We start from the raw sequence: 23960 nt of genomic DNA, 5'->3' as shown, positions 1-23960 counted from the left end.
AGCCCCGGGCTCCTGGGAGCAGCCCTGCTTGCCCACGGCAGTGCTGGCAGGCAGCCAGAGCGATAAGGCAGGCGCTGAGTGCTCACATCTCATTTCCTTCACAAACCACTTCCTCCAGGGCTCTCCTCTTCCCCCACACCCACGCAGCCCCAGGCTGCTCCACTGGGGCATGGCAGAGCCAGCACCACTCTGTGCCCACACTGCTGCTCCTGGCTTCTGCTCCCCGCCAGGGCCAGGGATGGGCTCTCCCCACCGAGGAGCCCCCTCAGACCCTCCTCAGCACAGGAAAGGAGCAGCAAGTTGTGACCAAAAGGGACAAGGCTGCTGCCATGGTGTCACCCTTCCCACCTGGCTCCATCCTATCCCCACAGAGCATCGAGGCTACTGCCCAGGACGAGGCACAGCTGCCTTTTTTTTTGTTTGTTTTTATTATTAAATACACCCTGGCAGGCACAGAGAGAAGGAAGGCCAGAGCCCATCCACCCTGGCAGGCCCAGAGCCTTAAACAAATAAAAACCCCACAACAAAAAGTTAAAAAAAAAGCATCCAAACAAAACCCCTAACAATGCCTGACCTCCCCCCATCTCCAACTCCCACAGTCTAGATTTAGAAAGAAACCCACAAAGAACAAAACAAGGAGAAAGTCCCCAGGAAATCCACCCCGAGCAGCAGCCTGCACCATGCCTGGCCACGGTCCCAGGGCCACCTCCACCCCTCTCTGCTCTCCTCCAGCTGGGATGCCACAGCCACTGGCTGCACGTTCTTTGGGAAGTCAGCAGCAGGGCAGGTAGAGTCCACCTGTCCATCCCCGTGGACAGCTGCCTGTCCTGCAGTTGGCACCTCTGGGGCTCAGTAAATGATCTCGTAGACTGTCGCTTTCTTGTCCCCTGAGCCCGTCACGATGAACTGGTCGTCCGTGGAGATGTCACAGCTGAGGACTGAGGAGGTTTCCTTCGACTGCAGAGAACAGGGGTAAGAACAAAATCAGCCTCAGAGCAAGGTCCCAACCCCCGCTCCTTGGGGAGGCTGCAGGGATGAGTTTACGGGGTTGGCACGTAATTAGAGCTGGGTTGTGCTGGGCAGCTCCTGGCAGCCTAAGCACAGGAACCCCCAGGCCTGCTGGCTGCTCACCTGGAAGATGCTGGCTCCGTAGGGCGTCCGCCAGGCGTTGAGCAGGTTGTCCTTGCCCGTGCTCACAAACCACTTCCCTGTGGAGGGACAAAGCAGCCTCATGTCACCACACCAGAGCCAGCAGCAGATCCTGCCCAGGCTGTGAAACACACAGAGAGAGGCAGCCACAGCTCTGCCAGCCATGAGCCAAGAGAACACAAAGAGGAGTTTGGCTCCAGCAGCCAGCACTGCTCCAAGAGGGATGGACACCCCTTCTCTGACCATCATCCACCAGGACAGGGCTGGCTACCAGAACAAATGCTTGCCCCCAGTGCCGTGAGCCCTGTGACACACGGACAGAAGTAGAGGTGGCATCCTTGAGGCTCCAGAGCAAGGGGGGGCCAGGAGAGGTGTGCCTACCGCAGGAGGCGAATTTGAGAGAGAGGACACAGCTCTCGTGGAGGTGCAGCTGGTACTTGTCGGGTTTGGTGACGTGCAGGATCTCCACGTTGCTGCTCTCCATGCCCACGGCCAGCCACTCTCCCATGGGGCAGTAGCCCAGGGAGAAGATCTGAGGGGACACACAGGCTCACACAGTGGCCCAGCAGGTCCCAGCTGGCCCCAGGCTGCTGCCAGAGAGCTCCAGCCCTACCTGGGAGCTGAAGTCGTGCTGCTGCAGCTGCCGGCCCTCCCGCAGGTCCCAGCAGCGCACGGTGTTGTCCAGCCCCCCTGTCCACAGCTTGGTGCCATCGTTGGAGATGTCAATGCAGCTGGCACCATCCGTGTGGCCTTGAAACTGCCTGGGAAAGAGGGGGATGGAGAGGAAGAGGGCACAGCTGTAAGGGCAGCCAGCACCTGCAGCATGGAGTGTGGGCAGGGCAACACCCAGCAGTGAGGAGCTGTAAGGAAAGGCACTGTCCCATTGCCAGGGTTAGACACAAGGAGGGGGCAGGGACATGGTGCAGGGGAATGAGGGATCTCTGTCCCGAGGAGTCCCCAGCAGTCCTGCCCATGCTCCCTCCTGCCCCAAACTCACCTGACCAGTGTCTGGTTCTGCAGGTCCCACACCACGATGTTGCCGTCGCTGCAGCAGGAGAAGCAGACTTTGGCGTCAGGGCTGATGGCCAGGGCGTAGCAGGCGGGGGCAGAGGAGGTGAGCTCAGCCTTGATGCGGGGCGTGGGGGCTGCCAGGTCCCAGATGGACAGGGTGCTGGCCTCCCCCCCCACGATCAGGCTGCGGCCGTCGGGGAGCAGCTTGCAGGAGCGGATGTAGTTGTCACGGTTCTGAACGGGGTGACAGGCAACAGGGCAAGGCAAGGACAGGATGAGCACACAGGGCCTTGCAGGAGACACTTCTTCTCCCACTGCCGATGGGAAAGGCCCCTCTGTCCCCTCCACTGGAGCAGGGCACATTCCCCTTCCCAGCCCCAGCCCAAAGGCATTTCTGCTCCTCCTCCTCCTCACCAGGCAGTCCAGCTGAGCCACGGCCGTCTTGGTGCCCGGCTGCCCCACGTCCCAGACCTTGACACAGCCCTTGCCCCCGGTGTAGACGTGTCTGGTGGAGTTGCTGATGGTGACAGCACAGACCACCTCGCCGTGGCTCAGGGTGTGCAGCTGCCGCGCGTGCCGGGGGATGCCGGAGCCCATGAGGGCGTCGGGGGGGAACGGCACCGGCTGCATCTGCCCGTCGGCGCTGACGTGGAAGGAGTAGGCACTGCAAGGGAGCAGAGCAGTGAGCAAAATCCTGCATGGACAGGGGCTGATGCCACGCAGGTCCAACAGAGGCAGCACAGTCTGGAGTCAGAGCCATGTGCAGAACACACCCAGCGATGCCAGCTGGGCACACCACAGCCCAGCTTTCCCGCAGGCTGTGCTCCCCATCCCTGCTGCTCCCAGCTTTTCCACACAGCCCAAATTCACCCCCACAAGCCACCACATCCCCTCCTCATCCAGCCCAGCCCCACTTACGGCTTGCCCGAGGTCCCCACTTGCATGCCGGTCACCAGCCCTGGGACGCGCATGTGGGGGTGCGGGTCGTAGCCCACCTGCAGGGGACAGCGGGTGAGAGCAGCTCACACTGTGTGACCCCTCAGCCCCACGGGGACAAGGTCACGCACCAGGGGCGAGCGCCCGTAGCCGGCGGCTCCCACGGCGGCCGCAGCCCCGTTGAGCTGCGGGGACATGAGGTGGAGGCTGGCGTAGGCGCCGCTGCCGGCCACGTCCCCGTTGACTGCAGGGTGGGCCAAGCCAAAGGCGGCCGAGTAGGGGCTCTGCACTCCCAGCGGATTCCTCAGGCCCAGGGCTGGTGGGGGAGAGGCAGAGTGAAGGGATGGGGCCCTGGAGACAGAGCTTGGAGACCCACCCAGGCCCCAGCGGGGCCAAGCTCACCCAGGGGGTCCACAGGAACCTTGGCAGCGGCGGGGCGAAACTGCTGGGCACTGCTGGAGCCTGGCAGGGTGTCACCCTGGGAAGTTGGGGTGCTGGACTTCAGGCTGGGTGTTCCTGCCTTCTCCACCTGCCAGGAACAGAATGGGGAGGTGGCAACTGCAGCACGCCCCTGCCAGGTGGTCCCTGCTGGCTCCCCCTCAATGACAGCCCAGCCCAGCCAGTGCTGAAGGGTCTGTGGGACCTCCCTGCCCCTCCAGCACTTTGCCCATGGGTTTGGAGGTGGGGGGACCCACGGCCACTCTGCCAGCCGAACCCAGGCAGCAAGGACACAAGCACAGGCCCCAAGTGAGTCACACATACCGTGGGCGCATCCTTGCTCCGAGACGGGGACGTGCTGCTGGAGGAGGCCATGGAGGTGGGACTGAGGGGCATGGCCTCCTTCCTGCCCAGTGGGACCTTCTCCACGCCGTTCTCCCGGGACGAGTAGGAGTGGACGCTGTGCGGGGAAGAGGGGTCCTGGGGAGGGAGGGAAATCAGCAGGAGCAGAGCAGGGATGTCCCAGGTTATGGGGAGCTGGTGGCTCAAGACGGGCCAGGATGCCAGCCTGGATCCTAGGGCTCACTGCTGCTGCTGGCGAGGGTCACGGAGCACAGCTGCCACTGGCACCTCCCCGTGATGCCCACCTCTGCCTTTTAGTCCCACCCTCGGGGATGGACAGCACACTCTGACCCCACAGCCCTCCCAGTGTTCCAGGACACACTGATCCCAGACCCCTCCCAGTGTCCCAGCACACTGACCTCATCCACCACCAAGTTGTCCTCACTTTTGTCTGCATCGCTGCCCTGAAATGTGGAGCACGGTTGGAGCCACAGGGGCTGCAGCCCCCCTCACTCCTGCCTGCAGCTGTGCCAGAGGCACAGGCAGCTCCATTCCTCGCCCCACAGGAGAGGATGGGGTCATCCCAAGCCCCCCAGCCCTGGGCTCACATAGTCTGTAACAAATTCCTTCTCCTCCACCTTCCTCTTCTTGCTGCCGCTCAGGTACTCGGCGATGGCTCGCGCGCGCTCCCCGTTCGACAGCGCCAGGGAGCTCTGGGGTGAGGGACAGTGTCAGTGCCTGGGCACGCTCTGCCCAGCTCCTGGGACAGGCAGCACCAGGGCAGGGCTGTCTCCAGGAGCATGGAGTGCCCCAGCCCAGCCCTGTGTCCTGAGCACAGCCGGTGCCACCACAGAATGGTGTGAGAGAAGAAAAGGCACTTACGGGGCCAGGGTCTCGGTCTGTGGCTGTGGCAGCATGGAGGAGGAGCAGCAGCAGGAGGAGGAGGGAAAGGGGGACACGCTGTGTCACCACCAAGAGCCCCCCAGAAATGCCACCCACTTGACCCATGGCTGCGGGGGCGTTCACAGCAGGGCCAGACCAGCACGACAGCAGCAGGGTGGTCCCAGACCCTCCCCCACCAGCCCACTCACCCCCCTCCCACGAGGGTGCTGGTCACTGGAGGATGTTCTCACCCAAACCCCCTGCAGCTGCAAGCCCCCTGCTCCTCCAGCCCAGCTGGCAGCCCTGAGGCATGGACAAGTAGCCCTCAACCAAGCTCTGGTCCCCACCCCAGGGAAGTGCCCAGGTAAGAAGGGCATGGGGAGCAGAGGGAGCCCCAGGCCCAGCACCTCCTGTTCCCAGGTTCCCTCAGATCCCCTCAGCCACCCCAGGCTCTGGCTCCCCCACACTCACCCCTGGGCTCTGAGTCATGGACTCCTCGGTCATCCTTGGCGAGGAGCTGGGCCTGGGCCCCCAGTGCCCCCGAGAGTGCCAGCAGCCCCGAGGCACTGCTGATGCCAGCGAGGCCAGTGGGCTGCATTCCCGAGGGGTGGGGGGTCAGCGGGATGGGGGGAGCGTGGTGCGAGAGGTGCTGGGTCTGCAGCTGGTGCTGGAGAGGAGAGGGGAGAGCAGAGTCAAAGGGCTGTGCCAGGACAGCTGCTGGGCAAGTGAGGGGCAAGAGGCAGCCCTGGGTCACTCAGCAACGGGGCCTGGGTGTGGAGGGGCAGGGCATGCACCCAGGGTGTCCCCAGTAATGTTCTGGGGGCCTCCCCATCCCTCCCACCCTGGGCTGGATGGGGGACCTGCTACAGTCTCGAGAGAAGAGTTGAGTGGGAATGGTGGTGACCCCCCTCCACCCAGGGCACAGGGTGTCAGGACACAGTGACACACACCGGCCACCACCCCCAGCCCCAGCTGCATCTCCTGCACCCCGAGTCCTGCTGGCAGCCCCCAAACCAGCCTGGTTTGCTCCTCTCCCTCCCCTCGATTCAGCTGCACGAGGAGCAGGGCTGCAGCCAGGGGCAGGATGGGGCTCAGCCCAGGCATGGCAGGAGCCTGGAGGTGCCAGCATGGCAGAGTCCCTCAGCCCTGGCCCTGGAGAGGCGGGAAGTGGCGGGCAGAGGGTTGACGTACCCCGATGGCCGCGTTCAGGTCGGTCATAGTCACCTGCTTCGCTCGCTCCACAGCCTGGACCACCTGCTGCTGGTGCTGTGGGGAGAGAAGACAGGGGCTGGGGCAGGCTGGTTTCTTTCCCTGGGCCCCAGAGGAGCTCTGCACAGCTGGCTGGGCCCGAGGGCTCACCCACCTCCTGAGACAGGAACGGGATGAGCTGGGCGCAGATCACGTTGAGCCGCTTGGCGATCTCCGTCTGGCAGAGGAGGAGAGACAGAGCTGGTCAGGGCAAGGGGCAGAGCAGACCCCACACTGAGCGACCCCGAGGCTGCCAGGAGAGCCCCCTCACCATGGGTGCTTGGCCCGGGCAGTCTCTGCGTACTGACACCCAGCCCAAGGGCTGCTGCTTAGCACCACTGAGCAAAAACACCCCGGGGCAACAATTCCTGTTCACAACAACACCTCTTTCAAAACCCAGCATACTCAATCCCCACCCTGAGAGCCCTGGGACGGCTTCCAGCTCCTCCCTGCCCGGGACATGAAGCCCCCCGGCCCATGTCACCGAGGCCACCCTCAAGCAAGCCCCCAGCCCAGCAGCCAAGGCCCCTGCAGGCTCCCCCCTGCCCTCCAGGCAGCCCCCTGCGGGCACCATGCCCACCCCCTGCTGCCCTCCCAGCCCAGAGGAAGCCCTGGAGAGGTGCTCTGCTTCCAGCTGCTGTTTTTCTGCAACACTCGAGTGCCACTGGCAATCAAGAGCGAGGAGTGCAGGGAGGGAGAGCAGCGTCGTGCTGTGCCGTGTTCCCGTGGCACCCCCATGCCAGCTTCCAGGGCCCCCTGTTCCTATGGCATCCCCCTGCCATCTTCCAGAGCCCCATGGCACCCCCTGCCAGCTTCCAGAGCCCCCACCAGCCCCACCCAGCACGGACATTCAGCCATCCCTGGCCTCACAGACAGAACCCAAAGATGCCCCAAAGGCTGTGGGGACAGGCTCCTGTCCCTGCTGATTGCCAACAGAGCAGACACTGCCCAAGAGGAGCTGGCACCAGAGAGGGAACAGAGATCAACAGCTGTCCCTAAACCCAGCTGAGGGAGGGATCCCTCTGCTCTTGGGTGGGCAGGGCATGTCCTGGGCCTGTGCCCAGGTGGATAAGTGTGGATAAGATGCTGTCCCAAGCCCCGAGGAGCTCCCTGTACACCCTGGTGGGGAGGATGAAAACACCGTGGAGCTGAGAGGAGGGGGTTGAACCCAGACCCCCTTATCAGCCCCCAGAGGAGACCAAAGGCTGAAGGGCCCCAGGGACACAACTGACCCCTGGATTTCCCTGCCAGGACCTTGGGCACATCTCCCACGCCCCAGGGACAGAACTGACCTCTGGATTTCCCTGCTAGGACCTTGGGCACATCTCCCACGCCCCAGGGACAGAACTGACCCCTGGATTTCCCTGCCAGGACCTTGGGCACATCTCCCACGCCCAGCTGGTGCAGGTGCTGAAGTGCCAGGGTGAGGTGGCACGGCTGGTGTGGGGACACAGACCCAGGGACCCTCCATGCTGCCCTCCAGAGCAGCTGCCGACCTGCTCTTGCCAGCCCCAAAGCATAGAAACAATCTGGCACCTGCCCTCACTTCCCCTTCTGAGGGAGGAAAAAAGAGAAAGAAAAGAAAGGAAGAGGGGGGGAGCAAGGAGATTTGGCAGCCGGCAGTTCTGGGAAGGATTTAGCTGTCTCCCGGGGCCGGCAGTGATGGATTCTCTTCCCTAATGCACTGATGGGCAGCAGCTCCTTGGGGAGAGCTGCCTCCAATTCACTCGCACTCGTTAATGTGCAATTTACTGGCACTTTAACGCTCTCAGCATGAAAAATGATCACGCTGTTTGCAGCCCCCCCAGCCACCAGCACCGTCGCCTCCCCTCTGGCTCGCGGTGAGCAAGTCCAAGGCCAGGCAGATTCGGGGAGGTGCTTTTATAGAAAGCTGCAGGCCCCTTTCCATGCCAAAAACAAAGCAACAATAAAAAAAATTAACGTCTCCTGCTCGTTCCTGTTTTGATCTTCTCCTGCCAAGCCTGGAGAGCTGCACCAGCACAGCCAGCCCCCAGCCTCATTTCCCCCCAGACAAACCCAGAGCAGAACCCCACGCCTTGGCCCTTGGTGATGAGCGCCTGGGAACACGGGGCACAGCACGGACAGAGCCTCGGTCCGTGGCCATCTGGGGCAGCCAGGAGCGCTCAGGACCCGCCCGTGCCCGTGAGCAGAGCAGGATTTGGGGAAGGGGAGGAGGGACGGGAGCCGGTGCCCCGGGGGCAGCGCTAACCCGCGGCTCCGGTTCCCGTTCTCACACAATGGCCGCTGGCTGTCAGAGCAGACTTACGGGCCCTTGTTAAAAGTGCCGACAGCTCACTGGCCGGCGGCCAGCGGCACCTGGGGCTGGCAGAAAACACGAGCCTGACTGAGAGGGCTGGGAGAGAACCAACAGCCCGAGGAGAGGAGCTCGCAGCGCTCCGGGGAGAGGCTCCGCGCCGGGCGCGCCTTTGGCATCTCCCTCACAAGGGCAGCTCCTCACCTGGCATCGGCAGGGATGCCGGGACAAGGAGGGCATCCCAGAGTGGCAGCACACCCTCCCAGCGGGCACAGAGCTGGCAGGAGTGGCTGACAAGCTGTCCTGAGCTGGGGACAGGGGCCAGCTCTGCCCACCCGAGCGGGCTCCCGCGCAACAGTTGGCGGCGGCGGGCGCGGGGCGGGCAGGAAGGCGGCAGCGCCTCGCCAGGCTCCTCCGCAGCCTCTTTAAAAATAGATGAGAAGAAACCTTCTGTCTCAGAGCAGCTGGTGACCCGGAGCTCGGCACAGGGGAGGAAGGGAGGAAGGGAGGGAGGGAGGGGAAGCAGCGAGGGAGAATGCGCAGCCCTGAGCCCCCGGAGAGCCCACCCTGCACCCAGCCCCCAAACCCTTCTTTCTCCTCAGAATGCTCCTCAGCCCTGGCCCCTGGGCCTGTGGGCAGCAGACACTTGTAAAGGTGTGGAGGAGAGCCCATCAGGCTGCTGTGGCCCTGCAGCCCCCCTTGCCCTGAGGAAGAAGCCAGTCTCCTGCACAAGAGTCACCCCCTGAGCACTCACAGCCGGCGTGAGCGGCCATGCAAGCACAAGTCCTGCACCATCGCTCTCTGCCTGACACAGCAAGAGCATCACAGCCCAGGCAGGGGCACCCTGAACCCAAAACCAGAGCACAGACATGTGTGGGGACCTAAGGAGGCGGCCAAGGCCATGGCACAGAGCCACACAAAGCACAGGGAAGGGGACACATCCCCCAGAAACACTGAGCTTCCTGGGCTACAGCAGGGAGCAGCTTCCCATGCTGCCTGTGGGGACAGCCCTGAAGAGCCCAGGTGGCAAAGTGGGGCCAGGGAGCTGGGACCAAGGAGGTGGACAGAGCTCCCAGCCCACCACACTCACCTGTTTGTGCATCTCGATGTTCAGGCCATAGGACATCTCGTAGTACTGTGAGGGAGAGAAGGCAGCATCAGCACGGCTCTGGAGACCAGGGCAACTCCCAAGCAGAAAATCCTCTGTGCTGCTGGCACACCAGGCGAGCCTGGCCACAAACAGTCGTGGTGTGGCCAGGCCGTGGGGACAACACGGTCCCCAGCTCCTCTCCCAGGAGCTGTCTGGCACACAGCTGCAGCCCACAGGATGGACACAGCCCTCCCAGGACTCCTGCAGGAACGGGGACAACCCACACAGGAGCAGATTTGGCACCACAAGCTGTGGCAGAAAATCCTGCTCCAACACCACGGCTCTTTTTGGGGGAAAACCAGACAGTAACCGCCACAGGAATCAGGTCTCAGGGCCTGGCCACACAACCCAAAAGCAAGGGGAAAGCAAAGCATCCCTGCATGTCCTTTGATGGTTCAGAGGAGATCCCACACCACCCTTCTCCTTTCAGGTGGAGCTCACTAACCATGACATAATGACGCTGGATTTCTGTTTTTTCTGTTGCCAGCTTTTCACATTCTAACTTCAAGCTGTGAAAATAAAGAGGAGAGAGAGGGAGAAGGAGCAACCCCCCTTGGTCCTCCCAAGTGACAGGATGTCCCTGGCTGGACAGAGCATGAGCCCTCCCAGTGTACCACAGGCTTCAGCTTCCTCTCAGCTTCAATCCCATCTCCCAGCACAAGCAAGAAAACCACCTGAAAGAGGGTAGGAAGGGGCTGATAAAGAGGAGGTGGACACCAAAGGGATCTGGGCATCAGGGAGCAATTTGCACGGACTCTTAACCCCCTCCCCAGCATCTGCTTCCCAAATGGAGTGAGCTGCAAAGCTTAGCTGCATTTCAAACCTCTCTCTGCCCTGCACAGTGTGGGGAAGGGGAGCTGATCCTGGACAGCAGCCTCACGGATCAGAGGGACTCCAGGTCTAAGTGATGGCTCTGGCTCAGACCAGGAGCTGGGTGCTGGAAGCCAGCACTTCCTCCTGGGGTTTTTGGCAGGCAAAGGCCGAGTTTCCCCTCAAAGAGAAACATTTCAGGCTACCAAGGTGATGCTTGGCACAGCCATCCTCTGGAGGGACCAGTCCAGCAGCCACACTGGATGGTGCTGCCCAGTGCCAGGAGGAGCCTGCTGCTGGCCAGCACCATGAAGTGCCCAGCTCACATGCTGGCATGTGAACCCTGGCAGCTTCTCACCTGTGGTATTGGTTCTGCAGGAACTGGAATTCCTCCTTGATGCGATCCAAGGTCTCTGGGTAAGTCAGCTTGAGGGACTGGGGGGTGCTGGGGATGGCACTGGCAGCAACAGCGGCTCCCGAGGCAGCAGAGGGTGCCTGGAGATGGGCCTAGGCAGAGATGGCACCTCCAGGGTCACTGCTGCTGCCCAACAAGGCTGGCACATCCCCCAGGGCTCTCCTGCCCGCGGGGAAGAGGCTACGGGCACATCCGGGAGAGCAGCACATGCAGGAGGTTGCACAAGGAGTTAGTGGAGAGGAAACTGGTCACAACCAGGCACCAAGGGCCTTGTAGCATCGGTTTGGCCACTGAGCCAGAAGGGATTAATGACCACGGGTGGCACCGGGCATGGCACAGACCTGGTGGCCTGTCCTCACCCAGCCGCCCCACAGCTGAGCTCCCGGCCCGCCCATCACCGTCCCACCATCACAGCCCGGTGAATCCCGCTGCAGGCACCTCACAAAGCCCAGACCCGCGGCGCCGGGGCTCAGCACCGCTTTGGGAAGAGCCACGGCACCGCCGCCGAGCATCACACGCGGTACCAGCACCGGTGCCAGTCAGCACCGAGCGGGAGCCGGGCTTGGGGGCGCAGGGCCGGGGTGGCACTGCTGCGAGGGGACGGGGGCTCACCGGGGGCCGGTTCTGCGGGAACATCCTCGGCACCGGACAGGCCCGGGACCCTCCGGCCGCGCGGGCCCCGCCGCAGGCGCGGGACTGGAAACTGCTCCCAGCTCCGGATCAGGCCCTGGAGAAGAACCCGGGGGTCACCGCCCGGCGCTGCCCGGGGGCACGGAGCCCCGGCCCCGCCCGCAGCCCCCCCGCGCCGCGCGCCCCCGTTCCCGCGGGGACCGAGGGCCCCGGGGCTCCCTCCGGGCTCCGCGGACCCGCCCAGCCCCGGCCCCCCGCGCCGCGCAGACAATGGCCCCGCCGCCGCCCGCCGCAGGTACGGCCGCGGGGCGGCACCGGCCTCGCCGCCGACCCAGCCCCGAGCGGGGCCGGACCCCGGCCGGCGGACAGCGAGGCGAACCGAACCGGACCGGACCGCCGGGACGGGACGGGACGGGACGGAACAGGACGGGACTCACCGCGCTGCGGGTCCCAGACCCGGCCCCGGCCCCAGGCGCGCGCCCCTGCGGCGGGGCGGGCCGGGCCGGGCCCGGTAGAGCCGAGCCCCCGCCCCGCCCCGCCCCGCCCCGCCCCGCCCGCGCGGCCGCCGCTCTGCGGAGCGCGATCAATGAACGAGCGCGAGCGCCAGCTCCACGTGGGGCCTGGCCCGTGCGGGCAATCGCCCCCTCCGCCAGCCAATGGGAGCGCGCTCAGGGCGGCCGCTCCCACGTGGGGTGCGAGGAGCTGCCTCTCCATTGGTCAGCCAGGACCCAGCCGGCGCGCGGGTGTCAATCAAGGGAGGCCGAGCGGCGAACGAGGGGGCGGTGCCGCGGTTTAACCCTTGCGGGGCCGGGGACCGGAGGGGACCGAGAGGGGACCGGGGACGGGCCGCTCCCGCCGCCCCTCGCGGGATCCCGGGCACTGCACGGACCCTCCCAGCCCCGCGGCGAGGATCCCTGCCTCGGGCACCGCGGTTTTGCCCGCAAAACGGAGCCGGCAGGTTGCACCGGAGCCGCTGCCCCGCCGTCCCGGGCAGCTTTCTGGTGGTAAACACAAGAAGTCGTCGTGTCTCGTTCCGTGTCCGTCCCCCCTCTCCTCTTTGGTTTTTTTTTTTTTTTTTTTTTTTTTTAATTAAGGAAACAAACGAACCCGGCGCCACCCACACAGCCCTCCCCGGTCCCGCCTCACCGGGAATTCCCTGCACCGTGTGATGGCGGGAGCGGCAGCATCCCTCTGCCAGGCAGAGCTCCTGGGAATGGCTCCTGGGCCAGGCCTGTTTCTCAGCCCCAGGAAAGGGGTCTGACAGCCCCCGCGTCCCTTGGGATGGGCAGGAACTGAACTGGGAAAGGGACTCCCGTGTCCCTGTCCCAGCAGCCCTACAACAGCCCCGCATCGCCACCAGCGCTGTCACCTCCTCCCAGAGCTCCCCGTGCTGCACACAACCCACTTGGTTGTGTGGAAAATCCTCGTGGATTTTCTGGTGGTTTGACTCCTTTCAGGGAGATCGGTGGGCGCTCGACATTTTCCGCTGCTGCAGGTCAATCCAGGCTTACACTGAGCAGGAAATAAAACATTTGAGGAGCAGCAGCTGTGAGGAGCCTCTCCCCCTCTTTAACCTTAATCCAGGAACAGGCCAGCAGCCCTTTCCTCCTCCCCACAGCCCCATCCTCGTGGTGCTGCGGGTGCCTCGGCTCACGGCACACACCGTGGCCCGCAGAGCTGGCAGGGAACAGGCTGGGAGAAGCAGAGCCCCCCCTTTGCCCGCCCAAGTGACAGGAACTTGCCTCCAGCCCCTGGAAGAGAAGAACAATAACAATCATAACCTCAGCAAAGCCACTGAGATAGAGCAGGACTGTGCCTCGGCAGTGCTGGGGTGATGGGCTGTGCAGGATTTTCCAGCTTCCAGCCAGGTTCTGCTGCCTTTACTGACTCAAGGACTGCCCTCAAGGAAGCCCAGCTCGTTTAGCCCCATTTTGCCCAGTCTGTTCCCTGGCTTTTCTCCGTGGGATTTTCCCAGAGCAGCTGTGATCTCAGATGGGAGAGCTCCCATTGCTCCAGCTCTGCTGGGGGCAGACAGGGAGAGACTCCCCCACTCTGGAGCTGGGGATGCTCCTGTTCTCACTGCACCACAACCAGCGGGGTTTGTGCTCTGGAGAGAGAGGGGAGCTGCTGGGGAGAGCAGCAGAAGAGCAGTCTCCCAAGCCTTATTATATTTTAAAATGTAATAACAGCACGATGTCTATTTTCGTAGACAGAACAGATCATTTCTGGAAGAGGCCCATAAATCTCAAACAGAGGGGAAATAATTTGGCCAAGGTCATGTTAAGGCAAAATATTAAAATAGAAAAAAAATTTAAAAAGCAGTTTAGAGCTGGACTGAGGCACCATCTCTGTTCTAAAGCTCCCTCCCCAGCCTGGGAATCCTGTCCCCCCTGCCCTTCTGCTTCCCAGCATGGGGCTGAGGGGGCCAAGACAAGTGAGGGGCTGGCTGAGTGGAGAGACCAAGGGAGAAGGAGAGAGCAGGGACCCCAGCAGGGGCCCTGGCAGGATCTGCTCCAGGGACAGCCCCTGCAGCTGTGCCGTGCTGTGCCGTGCTGTGCCGTGCTGGGGAGGCCTCAGGCACTCAGGACTGGGGACTGGGGACTGGCTGGGCTGTCCCCACAGGATGTTGGCAGGGGTGGGGAAACGCCATTCCAGCACTGATGAGGAAAATCCTGTCACTGCCACCTCTGCTGTCCCCACCAGCAGTCCCTCCGTGCCATCCCCGGCACCAGTGCCATCCATCACCAGTTCTGTGCATCCCGGCACGGGCACAGGGCCCGGGGGCAGGCTCAGCTTTGGCAGGCACGGCCTGGCTCACAGCACGGTGGGTGCCCTGCAGGCAGTGCCCAGCCTGCAGCAGCTCCCGGCGGCAGGGACAGGCCGGCACCGGGGAGATCCCCGCCGTCACCGGGGACACCTGCGGCCGCCGGGAGCCTGGCGGTGCAGCCCTGGCTCGGTAGGAGCGCGGCAGAAAAAGACCCAGAACAGCTCCCTGACCCCTCAGAGCTGCCCCTGGGCAGGAGCCAGGGCCGGTGGGGCAGAGCCAGCCACCCCGCCGGGCCCGGGCTCGGCAGCCAAGCTCTTCTCGAGAGCGCGTCCCTGGCAGCGCCGCAGCTCTGCGCGGACCCTGGCAAGCGGCAGAAAACAAAACTGCTGCTCGTACCCTCTGGCTGCTTCCCCGGGCTCGCCTGCCAGCTCCCCGCATGCCAGCGCGGCTCCAGCGGGGCCGGGGCTCCTGTCCAGCGGTGCCAACCCAAACCCCTGCCCTGCCCAGGGGCATTCCCGGCCAGCGCCAAGCGCAGGTGACCCGGGACAGGCACCGGCCAGGACAGGTTCTTTCTTGCCTGGTGCTCTGGTGAGAAAGAGGCGACATTTAACAGCCTCCCCCGAGAGTGTTTTCCTCTCCCCTTTCCTCCTCCTGCGCAGATTTAATTTCTTCTATAGCTCCCTTCTTCCCTTAGCGAGATCAAAGAAATCCGTGGAAAAGGCACATTTCAGCGGAAACGTCGATTAAAGGGAGTGGGGGAGGCAGCGCTGGGGGGATCAGAGGAGGAGGAGCAGGAGAAGGAGGAGAGAGGCTGGAGGGAGCATCTGGCTCCACGCAGGATCCCGGCAGGACAGACCGGGCCGGGCAGCGCGGGGGACACCGGAGCTTGGGCGGCGGCGCTGCCGGGACAGGAACCGGGACCGGGATCGGGACCGGGGGCTCCTCCGGCCGGGACACCGGGACCTCCTCCGGCCGGGGCACCGGGGCTCGGCTCGGCGGCTCCGCCGGGCTCCTGCTGCCCCCTGCCGCCCCGGTGGGACGGGACAGTGCCCGTTCCCGCCCGGTGCCCCCGGGGCCGCTCCGAGACCCCCGCCCGGTCCCCGTCCCTGGTGTCCCCACCGCACCGAGCCCCCCCAAACCCCCCGGGCCAGCGCTGCCACCTCCGCGTGTCCTGGTCCGGTCGCCACCGCCTCCCCGACCCCGCCACGCTCAGGGGGAAAGGCCCACGCGGCGTGGGCTGCCCTCGGGCAGGGCTGCCAGCCTCCCACCCGGGGGTGCGATGGCATCGGTGTCCCCCAGCACATCCCCGAGCCGGGGCCACCTCAGGCCCCGGAGCCGCGGGCGCATCTGGCCGCAGCATCTCCCGTGGCTGCCGTCCAGGGAAGGGGATGTTTAGGGGATGAGTAACATCCTTCCTGGCAGGGCCGCTGCCCGCTCCTGGAAGCTGCTGCAGGCACAGAGAGCAGCTCGGCCCCTTCGCCCGCCTCTTGCCCCGCTCAGCCGCGGAAAGAAGCCAAGAGCGAGGAGGAGCTCGGGGATGGGGCCGGGGCAATCCAAGCCCGTGGAGTCGGCACGAGTCCCAGGTGCCAGGGAGAAGGGAGGGAGGATGCTGCGTGGCACGGTTGGAAGCAGCCAGGAGGCACAGGTTGGGGGAGGCAGCTCCAGGCCCCCTCTAGAGCAGGGCTGCAAGCCAGATCCTGGCTGTGTGCTGCCAGAAGCAGCTTATTTTGGAAGGGAGGCGTGTTGGCAGAGTGCTTGGTGCGTGGAGCTGCTGACGCCGGGGAACAGGACGGCTCTCATCAGGTCCCAGCCATGCCTCGCAGGCCAACGCTGCTTGGCTTCAGCCCGCAGCAAAATCTGCCCCAGCACCAGCAGGGCTGCATCCCCAGCTCCTGAGTCACCCACTGAACACGGTGGACACTCCAGTCACGAGTCAGCACACTGCCCAGGGCCTCGACTCACCCTCAGCACCAGAGGGGCTTCCTGGGACTCGCCAAACAGGATGGACAGAGCTCTTACCAGCTCTGACCCATCCAGTGAGGTGCAAGCTCAAGCCTTGAACCAAGAAAGAGGCACACAGGCCTCATCCCACCCCTGGAGCCTGCTTCCCCTCTCCTCAGCTCCCAGGAGCAGTACCAGCCTCTGGGGAGCCCAACCCAGCCTCTCCAGGGGCTCAGACCCTCCAGGCAGCAGGGTCCAGCTGGAAGCTGCAGCAGCACCGACCAGCTCTAGGATGGATCCCAAACTTCACAGCACACAAGGGACCTGCTTTGCCTTCCCCAGGTGCTCTGCTGGCACTCCTGGGGCTGAGCCAGCACAGGCAGCCCCTCGCCAGCACCATGTCCCTCCAGAGATGAGCCAGGGAGCACACCTGGAGCAGGCTGCTGTGCCTGGACACGGCTTGGGAGCTCCTGCAGCTTACATGTGGCTTGGCATGCCACGAGTTTGGTCAGGTCTCAGCCCATCCCGCAGCAGGGCACAGCTGTGAGCTGGGGGATGCAGCAGCCAAGCTCCCAACACGCACAGCCAGCCCTGCCCTTCGGAGCCACACACTGCAGCATTGTGGCCTGGCTGGTTTTTCCAGAGATGCATCCAAGGGGCGCAATCAGATCTCCAGGGAAGGGAGCAGGCACGTTCCTGGCTGTGCAGAGGAGCTGTCGAGGCAGTGCCAGGAACTGGGGCAGTTGCTGGGCACCGCAGCAGCCAAAGGAAAATCAAGCAGGCAGCTCCCAAACCTGGGCTGTGCCACGCTGCCCAACTCCAGGAGCTGCTGAGCCTCTGCAGAGCTTTGTTTGCAAACCCTGCGGCAGAGCTGCCCTGCCCTGGCACTTCCTCCAGCTTTGTTTTACACCAACAGATATTAAACAACCAGCCTGGAGGGCTGGGATGGGGGAAGGACCCTGCTGGGGGCGCAGGGAAGTGATTGTGGGAAGAAAAACTCTAGAGGAAAACAGAAAAGTGGCGTCAGGGAAAGGGAGTTCCCTCCACACAGGGAGGTTGTTTTTGATCAGGGCTTGTCTAGACTGGAGTCACCCACACTGCACAAGCACATCAACACCATGCAGCCAGCCCGGGGCTCCCTGCTCTTCCCAGCAGGACAGAGGAGCTGCACTCACCCAGCCTGGGCAGGAGCTGACCCTGGGACTGCCCATCCCACCCCCAAAGGGACTGGGGGACCCTCGGGCTTCCAGGGTGCTGCCTCCCAGTGTCCCTCCCTTCTTCCCAGCAGTCAGGAGGCCCTGTGCTCCCAGCCCCCCCAGCCTGGCCCTGTCACCTGTCCCCAGGGCAGCAGAGGGACACAGGTCAGCTGTTCCAAGGCTCCCAGCTCCCTCCCTGCCTTCCCTCTGCTCAGCTGCCGGGGCAGCCAAGGGAGCTGCAGGCACACAGCGTCACTTTTTCCAAGAGCCTCTCCCTGCTTTCCCTCCTCCCTCGCAGAGCAGGGCCGCGATGCTGAGGAGTGCAGGAGGCTCCTGGGTCGGGGCAAAGGCAGTGCCAGGATGGACCTGGCTGGGATGGCTCTTCTTCAGCTCAAAGCACAACCCCCGTGAGTGTGACACCTCAAAGCAAGGAGCACACGGCTCGAGGTCCAGCCCACCTTTCCCAGTGCAACTGGGAGAATGGCTTAGCAGCCCTGACAGCCCCCACCTACAGCTGAGGGGCTTCAGACACCTTTCTCTAGGAAAAGGAAACCCCCAACACTTAAGCCCATCCACTTCAAGGCCAGGAGCATCCAAGAAAAAAACGAGAACAGGCCTGACACAGACATTCTTTAAGGATGATCTAATTTAAAAACAACATCGTAATGAAAATGCATGTATTTTAAAAAGAGACCCACAGCACTCCAGTGCTGGAGGCAGCCACGTGTCAGTGATGGGACTGCTCTGTACCCATTGCCCCCACTTTCCCAGGACATTTGGACAGCTCCACATCCCCATTTATTTTCCTTTACCACAGAAAATGTCTCCCTAGCCCCGCCACACACCCTAAAGCATCAGCTGAAGCTGCAGGAGGGACAAAGGCTGGAGCAGCAGCCCCTTGCCCAAGGCAGGCATGAAGCAGGCAGGGGGCAAACAGCTCTGGCTCCCAGCACTGCAGAATTGGGCACAGCCAGAGAAGAGCCTGCCCAGGCACCCTTTGCTCACAGCAGCTGCTGGCGGGCAGGACTGCTCTTAAAGGTAATCAATGGAGCAGAGAAGAGCTCTGGATTGCTTTAATCCTTTCCAAAACACTTTAGCTAGCCCAGAAGCTGTCCTGCTCCCTCTGCGCCTGTGAGGATTTGTACTTGTATGGCTGGATAATTTGACAGGGACAACACACACTCGGCCCAGGCAACCTCAGACTTCCCAAGGAGTTTGCTCTTCGCTCAGTGTGCTTTGCCAGCCCAATAAATCCACCCCCACGTGCCACCCTCCCCTCCCTCCCTCCCTCCCTCCCTTCCTCCGCACGAAGGGCTGGGACGGCAGCCTTGGGGCGTGACTCAGACAAACAGGGGGGAGGACACGGGGGGGGAGGACACAGGGGGGGAGGACATCCCCTCCCCACGGGCAGGGCGCTGGCATCACCAGGCCCCGGCAGCACCACGGGCACGGGGAGCCAGGCGCCGCGGCACTGCGGGAGCAGGAACAGGCGGGGCTGCCCCACTCGTGTCAGCCAGAGGCACCAGAGCCAATGGTCAGTACAGAGCCAGCTGTCCCCGGAGCCGGGAGCACGGCGAGGGGCAGGGCTGCAGGCCGGGCTCACGGGGCACCCCGGTAGCTGTAGTGATTGTGGTCGGGGTCGCTGAGGGTGAGGGGCAGGCTGGGCTTGCGCTCCGGGTCCTTCTCCTCGCACTGCCGCGGGGGACGCTGCTTGAAGAAGTCAGAGACGTAGTGGACCTGGAAAAGAAGGTTTGGGGACGCCTGTGTCAGGCCAAGCAGGAGCCCAGGCGAGCAGCAGGCTGCAGAGGGGACACTCACAATGAGGACGGCGATGAGAGCCCCCTGCAGCAGCCCCACCAGCACGTCGCTCCAGTGGTGCTTGTAGTCGGACACCCTGGTGTAGCCCACGTAGATGGCGAAGGCGATGAGGAGGAACTGGATGGTGGGACGCAGCAGCCGGGCCCACTTCCCCACCAGGCGGGCCTGCACGTAGAGCTGGTGGCAAGGAAGGGAGGAATGAGGAGGGCAGGGCTCAGCAGCCAGCCCAGGATGGGCTGCTTGGGGCAGGGGAGCCGTGGGGGCTCTGTGGCACGGCACTCACCGCCAGGAACATCATGCAGTACATCCCAAAGGAAGAGTGTCCCGAGTAGAAGGACAGTCTGTGGGGCAAAAATAAAGGGTCAGGCCATGAGCGAGCCCCCAGCTGGTCCCCACAAGACCCCTACCCACTCCACAGGCTGTGCCCTGCAACAGGAGAGCCTCAATACCCATCTGGGGCTGCCACTGGGAGCCCAGCAGTGCTGGGCAGGTGGAAGAGACATCCTGTGGCACATGGCTCACCTGGACTCGGTGACGTTCCTGCTCTCTCCCTGGCAGACGTTCTCCAGCTGCACATAGATGGAGCAGTTCACCTTGGACCAGTCAGGGTTGCACACAGCCAGGAAGTTTGGCCGGAGACGGCCGATCATGTATTTGGCCAGGTCAGTCAGGGACTGGCTGATGGCCCCCCCGAATAGAAATGTCCCAACCACCTTGTAGAGGGCAGCCAGGTAATTGTTGTATTCTGACTTGGAGTAGAGACGCTCAGTGTAGACCAGGTACGCCTCCCCCGATGAGATCTGCAGAGACCAGGGGGAAGAGGTGAGGGCTGGGGGCTACTGAGCAGCTCCCCAGGGTGCAGGATGCTCTGGCTCTGTGGCAGAGGAGCCCCTGGCACCCACAGGAGCCCACGGGCCCTCTCCCCCTCCCTGCAGGGAGCCAGTCCCGTGGGATGTGGCTCTCGCCACTCCAGCCCCCAAGCAGAGCAGGGCTCGAGCTGAGGGTGTTGCTGCCCTTCCAGGGCTCTGGAGGTGGCTGTGCTGGGCCCCAGCTTCCAGATACAACACGTCAGCATGACCCTGTCCTGGAGGAAAGGGGGTGGCAGCTCCTTACAATGATAACAGTGCAGCTGATGGTGACCCCGGCCATGAGGCCGTGCGTGATGGTGTCTGCCTTGTAGGGGTAGCGGATGGAGTCATCGTTGCAGTAGAAGCCTCTCTTGTAGGGGGAGTTCACCAGAGTGAGGATGATGAAGGGCAGAGACGCTGCAAGGCACAGAGAGGGTGAGGACTGGGGACAGCAGCCAGCAGGCTCCACACCAGCACGCAGCACCACCCATCTCTCGCCCCTAAGTCTCTGCTCCCCGATGCCAGGGAGGGATTCCCCCAAGGGATGAAGTCCTGAGCCACCTGTACCCAGGGCAGGAGGACCTGAACCCACCAGTGCACTGCCCTGAGAGCGATAGGGCCCTATCAGAGCTCACAGATGCCTGCAGCACCCAGATACCACACGAGACAGCCACAAACGGGCACCCACAGAGCCCCTACGGCTGCCCCGCTCCTCCCAGGCACAACACGGGAAAGGCCTGAGCCTGTGCCCTCTCCTCACACTGCCCAGCCTAGGAAGACAGAGCTGATAAAATTAATGAGCACAGACGTCTTGTAAACCTGTTTTACAGCAGGGAAGGGCTCCCAGATGGTCCCAGCAGAGCCCTCACAGCAGCTCCAGCAGAGCCAGCGCTGGGAGATGCTGTACACGACCCAGTCCAGGCACAACGGGACTCCAGTGCACTCGGCTTGCTCCCCTCATCCTCCCACAGCCCCTGGCAGCCTCTCCTCTCCCCCGGCTCCTGGGGGCTCTGGAGAGAGGCTGTGCTGCCTAGGCAGCCTGGACAAGGAGGCTTTTCCACCCAGCACACTGCAGCCCTGGCCACGGGCAGCTGCGAGCTCACCCAGCACGGAACTGTCCCCGAGATCCAGAGGGGTTTTGGGGTCTCTGCGCCGCACAGCAGCCGTGCCAGCCCCCCGCTGGAATGGGGCCCCTGCTCCAGCTCCATCCCTGCTCAGGAACGGCCAAGGACGGCTTCCAGGACGCTCCCCAGGGAAGCGGCCCCCCCTCCCCGGAGGCCACCTTAGGCCGGGCTCCTCTCCCAGTTCCGCCTTTCCCGGCGGTTTCCGCCTCTCCTTGTTCCTCCGTCTCCCGGGAGCCCGCACCTTTGTCCCCGCCCGTCCCCGCCCCGGGGGTCCCGCCGCCTCCTGCGCTCACCGAGCGAGCGGGAGGGAGCCCCGGGGGCTGCCCCGCCGCCCCCGCCGGGAGCAGGGAACCGGCCCCACTCCCTCCTCCGCCTCCTCCCCGCACACCTCAGACGTCCATTTTCAGCTCAAATTAGACACCAATTTTCTTTCTGGATAATTTCATCCTCCAAAAAAAGCTCCCCTAAAAATATAAAGCACCGGCCCACGGGAGGGAAACGCGCTCCGAGCGGCACCGGGACCCGGCCTCTCCCCCCGCCCCGCAGCCGGGGAAGCTCCAGCCGCGATCCCGATCCGGGCCTTTATTTTTAGTCCGTCTTAATTCGTTACTTCCTTGCGGCAGTTTTAGAAACATTTACCCGCACTGTGGGGGCAGAGGGGGTCCCAGAAGGGGTGCTCCGAACCCACCGGCCCCGCTCCGTCCCGCGGAGCGCCGGGCTCGGCGGCGGGCAGGCGGCCAGGGCGGCGGCGGAACCGTCCCGGTGCCGCCCGAGCCGCGGGACCCTCCCGCAGCGTCCCGGCCAGCGACAGACCGGGCTCCCACCCCCCGCGGGACCGTTCCCGGAAAAGGGAACGATCCCGATAACCGGGACCACCGACGGAGCCCGGGAGGGCTGGGGCAGGAGCCGGTGGCTCCCGGCGGAGGCCCGGAGCCCCGGGCATCGGCCGGGCAGGTGCCGGCCACGCTGCCCCAGCCCGGCGGGATCGCGGAGCCACGGTACCTCCCGCGGAGCTGGCCCCAGCCCAGCCCCACCGGGGGCACCGGCGGCACGCGGAGACGCTCCAGAGCCGCCCGCGGCGGGGCCGCCGGTACGGAGCCCTCACCGACCGCCAGGCACAGCACGTCGAGCGCCACGAAGACCTTCCTGCGCTCCATCCCGCAGCCGGTGCGGCCCCGCGGCCCGGCCCCGCGGCTCACATGGCCCGGAACGGCGCGGGCCCGGCCGGGAGGTAAAGTCCGGGCGGGGCGGGGCGGAGCGGGGCCCGGTGCCCCCGCCCAGGGCCGGGGCGGGGCGGCAGCGGCGGGGCCGGGGCAGGTGTGGGGCGCGCCGGGGCAGCGACCCCTCTAGACCCCTCTGGACCCCGACCCCGCTCGCCCCCCGCCGCTTCCTGCGGCTCCGTTCCGGCGTCCGCGGCTCCGGCCCTCCCGAGTCCCCCGGTGCCCGCCCCGCCCGGGCTCCCCGCCCGGCTCGGCTCCCTCCCGTGCCTGCGCCAAGGAGAACGGGGAGAAGAAAACGACCGAGGCCGCTTTGGGAGCCGCCCGAGTCCCACCCGCCTCGGGCCTATGTCCCGAGGAGAAAAAAAAGGGGCAAAAAGGAAAATTCTGCCCCTGAAATGTGCTGGCTGCGCTGGTGGGGGTTTGTGCAGACGTGGGGCTGGCTCGGTGGCGAGATGGGTTCTCGAGGGGAATCAGGGACGTCCAGGAGCCGGTGGATGCAGCAGACACCGGTGTGAGCACACAGGCTGAGCCAGGAGCTGATTTACCCGCTGAGACACTGGGCTGTATTTCCTGAGCCTCCGACATCCCGGGGCTCCCGGTGCTTCCCCTTGGGTTTGGGGACATGCTGAAACCAGGATGGGGACAGGAGCAAAGGCTGGAGCACAGGTCCCACAGCAGATCCCCGGGGGGAGCAGGGACAGTCGCATCCCGGCTGTTTGCTCCAGGCCGGATGTCGGGAAGGAAACAAATAACACAGAAACCACCCATGGCTGATAACTGCGGGTGATTGAAGCGCAGCGTGAGCGGCCTGTGCAGAATGTCAAGGCTGTTTGTGGGAAGCCGAGACAGCTGGAAACGCTCTCGGGCTGCCCTGGACTTTCAGGAGAGGGGACAGAACCACGGGCCAGATTTCCCCTGCCGTGATGTGCCCCGGTGCAGCTTCCTCCTGCCCTGCGGTGCCACGGGGGCCCTGGCACACCGCAGGGCAGGATGTGCCCCACACACGCTGCCTGCAGACCCCAACCAAATAAGTGAGAGCCCCGAGGCAGGAGAGCTGGGGGGACGCCCAGGCTGTGTTGTGCAGTAGATGTGAAGATTAAGACGCTCTCTCACCGCTGATAAACCCCCCCTCCTCATCACAGCCTCCTGGCTGTGGGAGGCTCCGGGCCGGGCCACCGTGGGGACACGGATGTGACAGCACGGGGCTCCGAGGACACGGCACGGACCCCGCGCTGGAACGCGCAGGGGAAGCTCCGCACGGCCCCGCACGACTTTGCCCCGGGGGGCTCCGGGGCTGCGGGCGGTGCCGGCCCAGCCCAGCCCAGCCCGGGCGGGCTCCGGCGGCTCCGGGCGCGGTCCCGGGGGGCTCCGGGGCTGCGGGCGGTGCCGGCCCAGCCCAGCCCAGCCCGGGCGGGCTCCGGCGGCTCCGGGCGCGGTCCCGAGAGGCGCGGGCGGCTCCGGGCGCGGCGCTGTGTCGCCCTCTGCCGCTCGAGCGCCGCCGCTGCAGCCGGGGCCGGGGGGCGGCGGAGCCCGGCCCGGAGCCTGCCCGGAATTCCGCCCGGAGCCTGCCCAGGAGCTGGGGAATCCAGCCCGGAGCCTGCCCCGGAGCCCGGGGGGCGGCGGAATCCAGACCGAAGCCTGATCCGGAGCTCGGGCCGGAGCCTGCCCCGGAGCCCCGGGACTGCAGAATCCAGCCCGGAGCCTGCCCCTGAATGCAGCCCGGAGCCTGTCCCGGAGCTGCGGAGCCCGGCCCGGAGCCC

The 23960-nt window shown here is 64.6% G+C and overlaps 2 protein-coding genes across 6 annotated transcripts; both read right to left on the bottom strand.

The window, feature by feature from the left end:
* Window positions 1-547: 547 nt before the first annotated feature.
* LOC121341559 (transducin-like enhancer protein 1) lies at window positions 548-11811 on the bottom strand. 3 transcript variants are annotated; one of them, XM_041415157.1, is made up of 20 exons: window positions 11269-11316; window positions 10600-10748; window positions 9877-9940; window positions 9372-9416; window positions 6122-6184; window positions 5950-6024; window positions 5230-5425; window positions 4759-4775; window positions 4485-4589; window positions 4296-4340; window positions 3859-4014; window positions 3499-3625; window positions 3228-3412; window positions 3079-3155; window positions 2575-2824; window positions 2147-2394; window positions 1763-1910; window positions 1531-1681; window positions 1132-1208; window positions 548-957 (listed from the first exon to the last, which is right to left on the bottom strand). In XM_041415157.1, the coding sequence occupies exons 1-20, from the start codon at window positions 11290-11292 to the stop codon at window positions 850-852; spliced, it is 2310 nt and encodes a 769-aa protein (XP_041271091.1). In that variant the 5' UTR covers window positions 11293-11316; the 3' UTR covers window positions 548-849. The 3 variants fall into 3 exon arrangements, with proteins under 3 accessions (XP_041271091.1, XP_041271074.1, XP_041271082.1); XM_041415140.1 differs by lacking the exons at window positions 548-957; window positions 1132-1208; window positions 1531-1681; ... (4 more) ...; window positions 3228-3412; window positions 3499-3625 and adding an exon at window positions 11724-11811 and having other exon boundaries at window positions 3874-4014; window positions 4485-4781; window positions 11269-11383; XM_041415148.1 differs by lacking the exons at window positions 548-957; window positions 1132-1208; window positions 1531-1681; ... (8 more) ...; window positions 4485-4589; window positions 4759-4775 and adding an exon at window positions 11724-11788 and having other exon boundaries at window positions 5055-5425; window positions 11269-11383.
* A 6007-nt stretch (window positions 11812-17818) lies between these two features.
* Window positions 17819-22417, bottom strand: PLPP2 (phospholipid phosphatase 2). Of its 3 annotated transcripts, XM_041416698.1 has the most exons (7): window positions 21983-22417; window positions 20960-21066; window positions 20122-20273; window positions 19531-19808; window positions 19292-19349; window positions 19009-19185; window positions 17819-18927 (listed from the first exon to the last, which is right to left on the bottom strand). In XM_041416698.1, exons 1-7 carry the CDS (start codon window positions 22135-22137, stop codon window positions 18790-18792), a joined length of 1065 nt encoding a protein of 354 aa, XP_041272632.1. In that variant the 5' UTR covers window positions 22138-22417; the 3' UTR covers window positions 17819-18789. The 3 variants fall into 3 exon arrangements, with proteins under 3 accessions (XP_041272632.1, XP_041272639.1, XP_041272648.1); XM_041416705.1 differs by lacking the exon at window positions 20960-21066 and having other exon boundaries at window positions 22086-22409; XM_041416714.1 differs by lacking the exon at window positions 20960-21066 and having other exon boundaries at window positions 21983-22001.
* Window positions 22418-23960: the final 1543 nt, after the last annotated feature.

This window comes from Onychostruthus taczanowskii, unplaced genomic scaffold (assembly GCF_017590055.1).
Source record: "Onychostruthus taczanowskii isolate IOZ18803 unplaced genomic scaffold, ASM1759005v1 scaffold106, whole genome shotgun sequence".
In the NCBI taxonomy this organism is placed as follows: Eukaryota; Metazoa; Chordata; class Aves; order Passeriformes; family Passeridae; genus Onychostruthus; species Onychostruthus taczanowskii.
The sequence above is the reverse complement of the archived record's forward strand: the minus strand, read 5'-3'. Positions and strand labels throughout refer to the sequence as shown.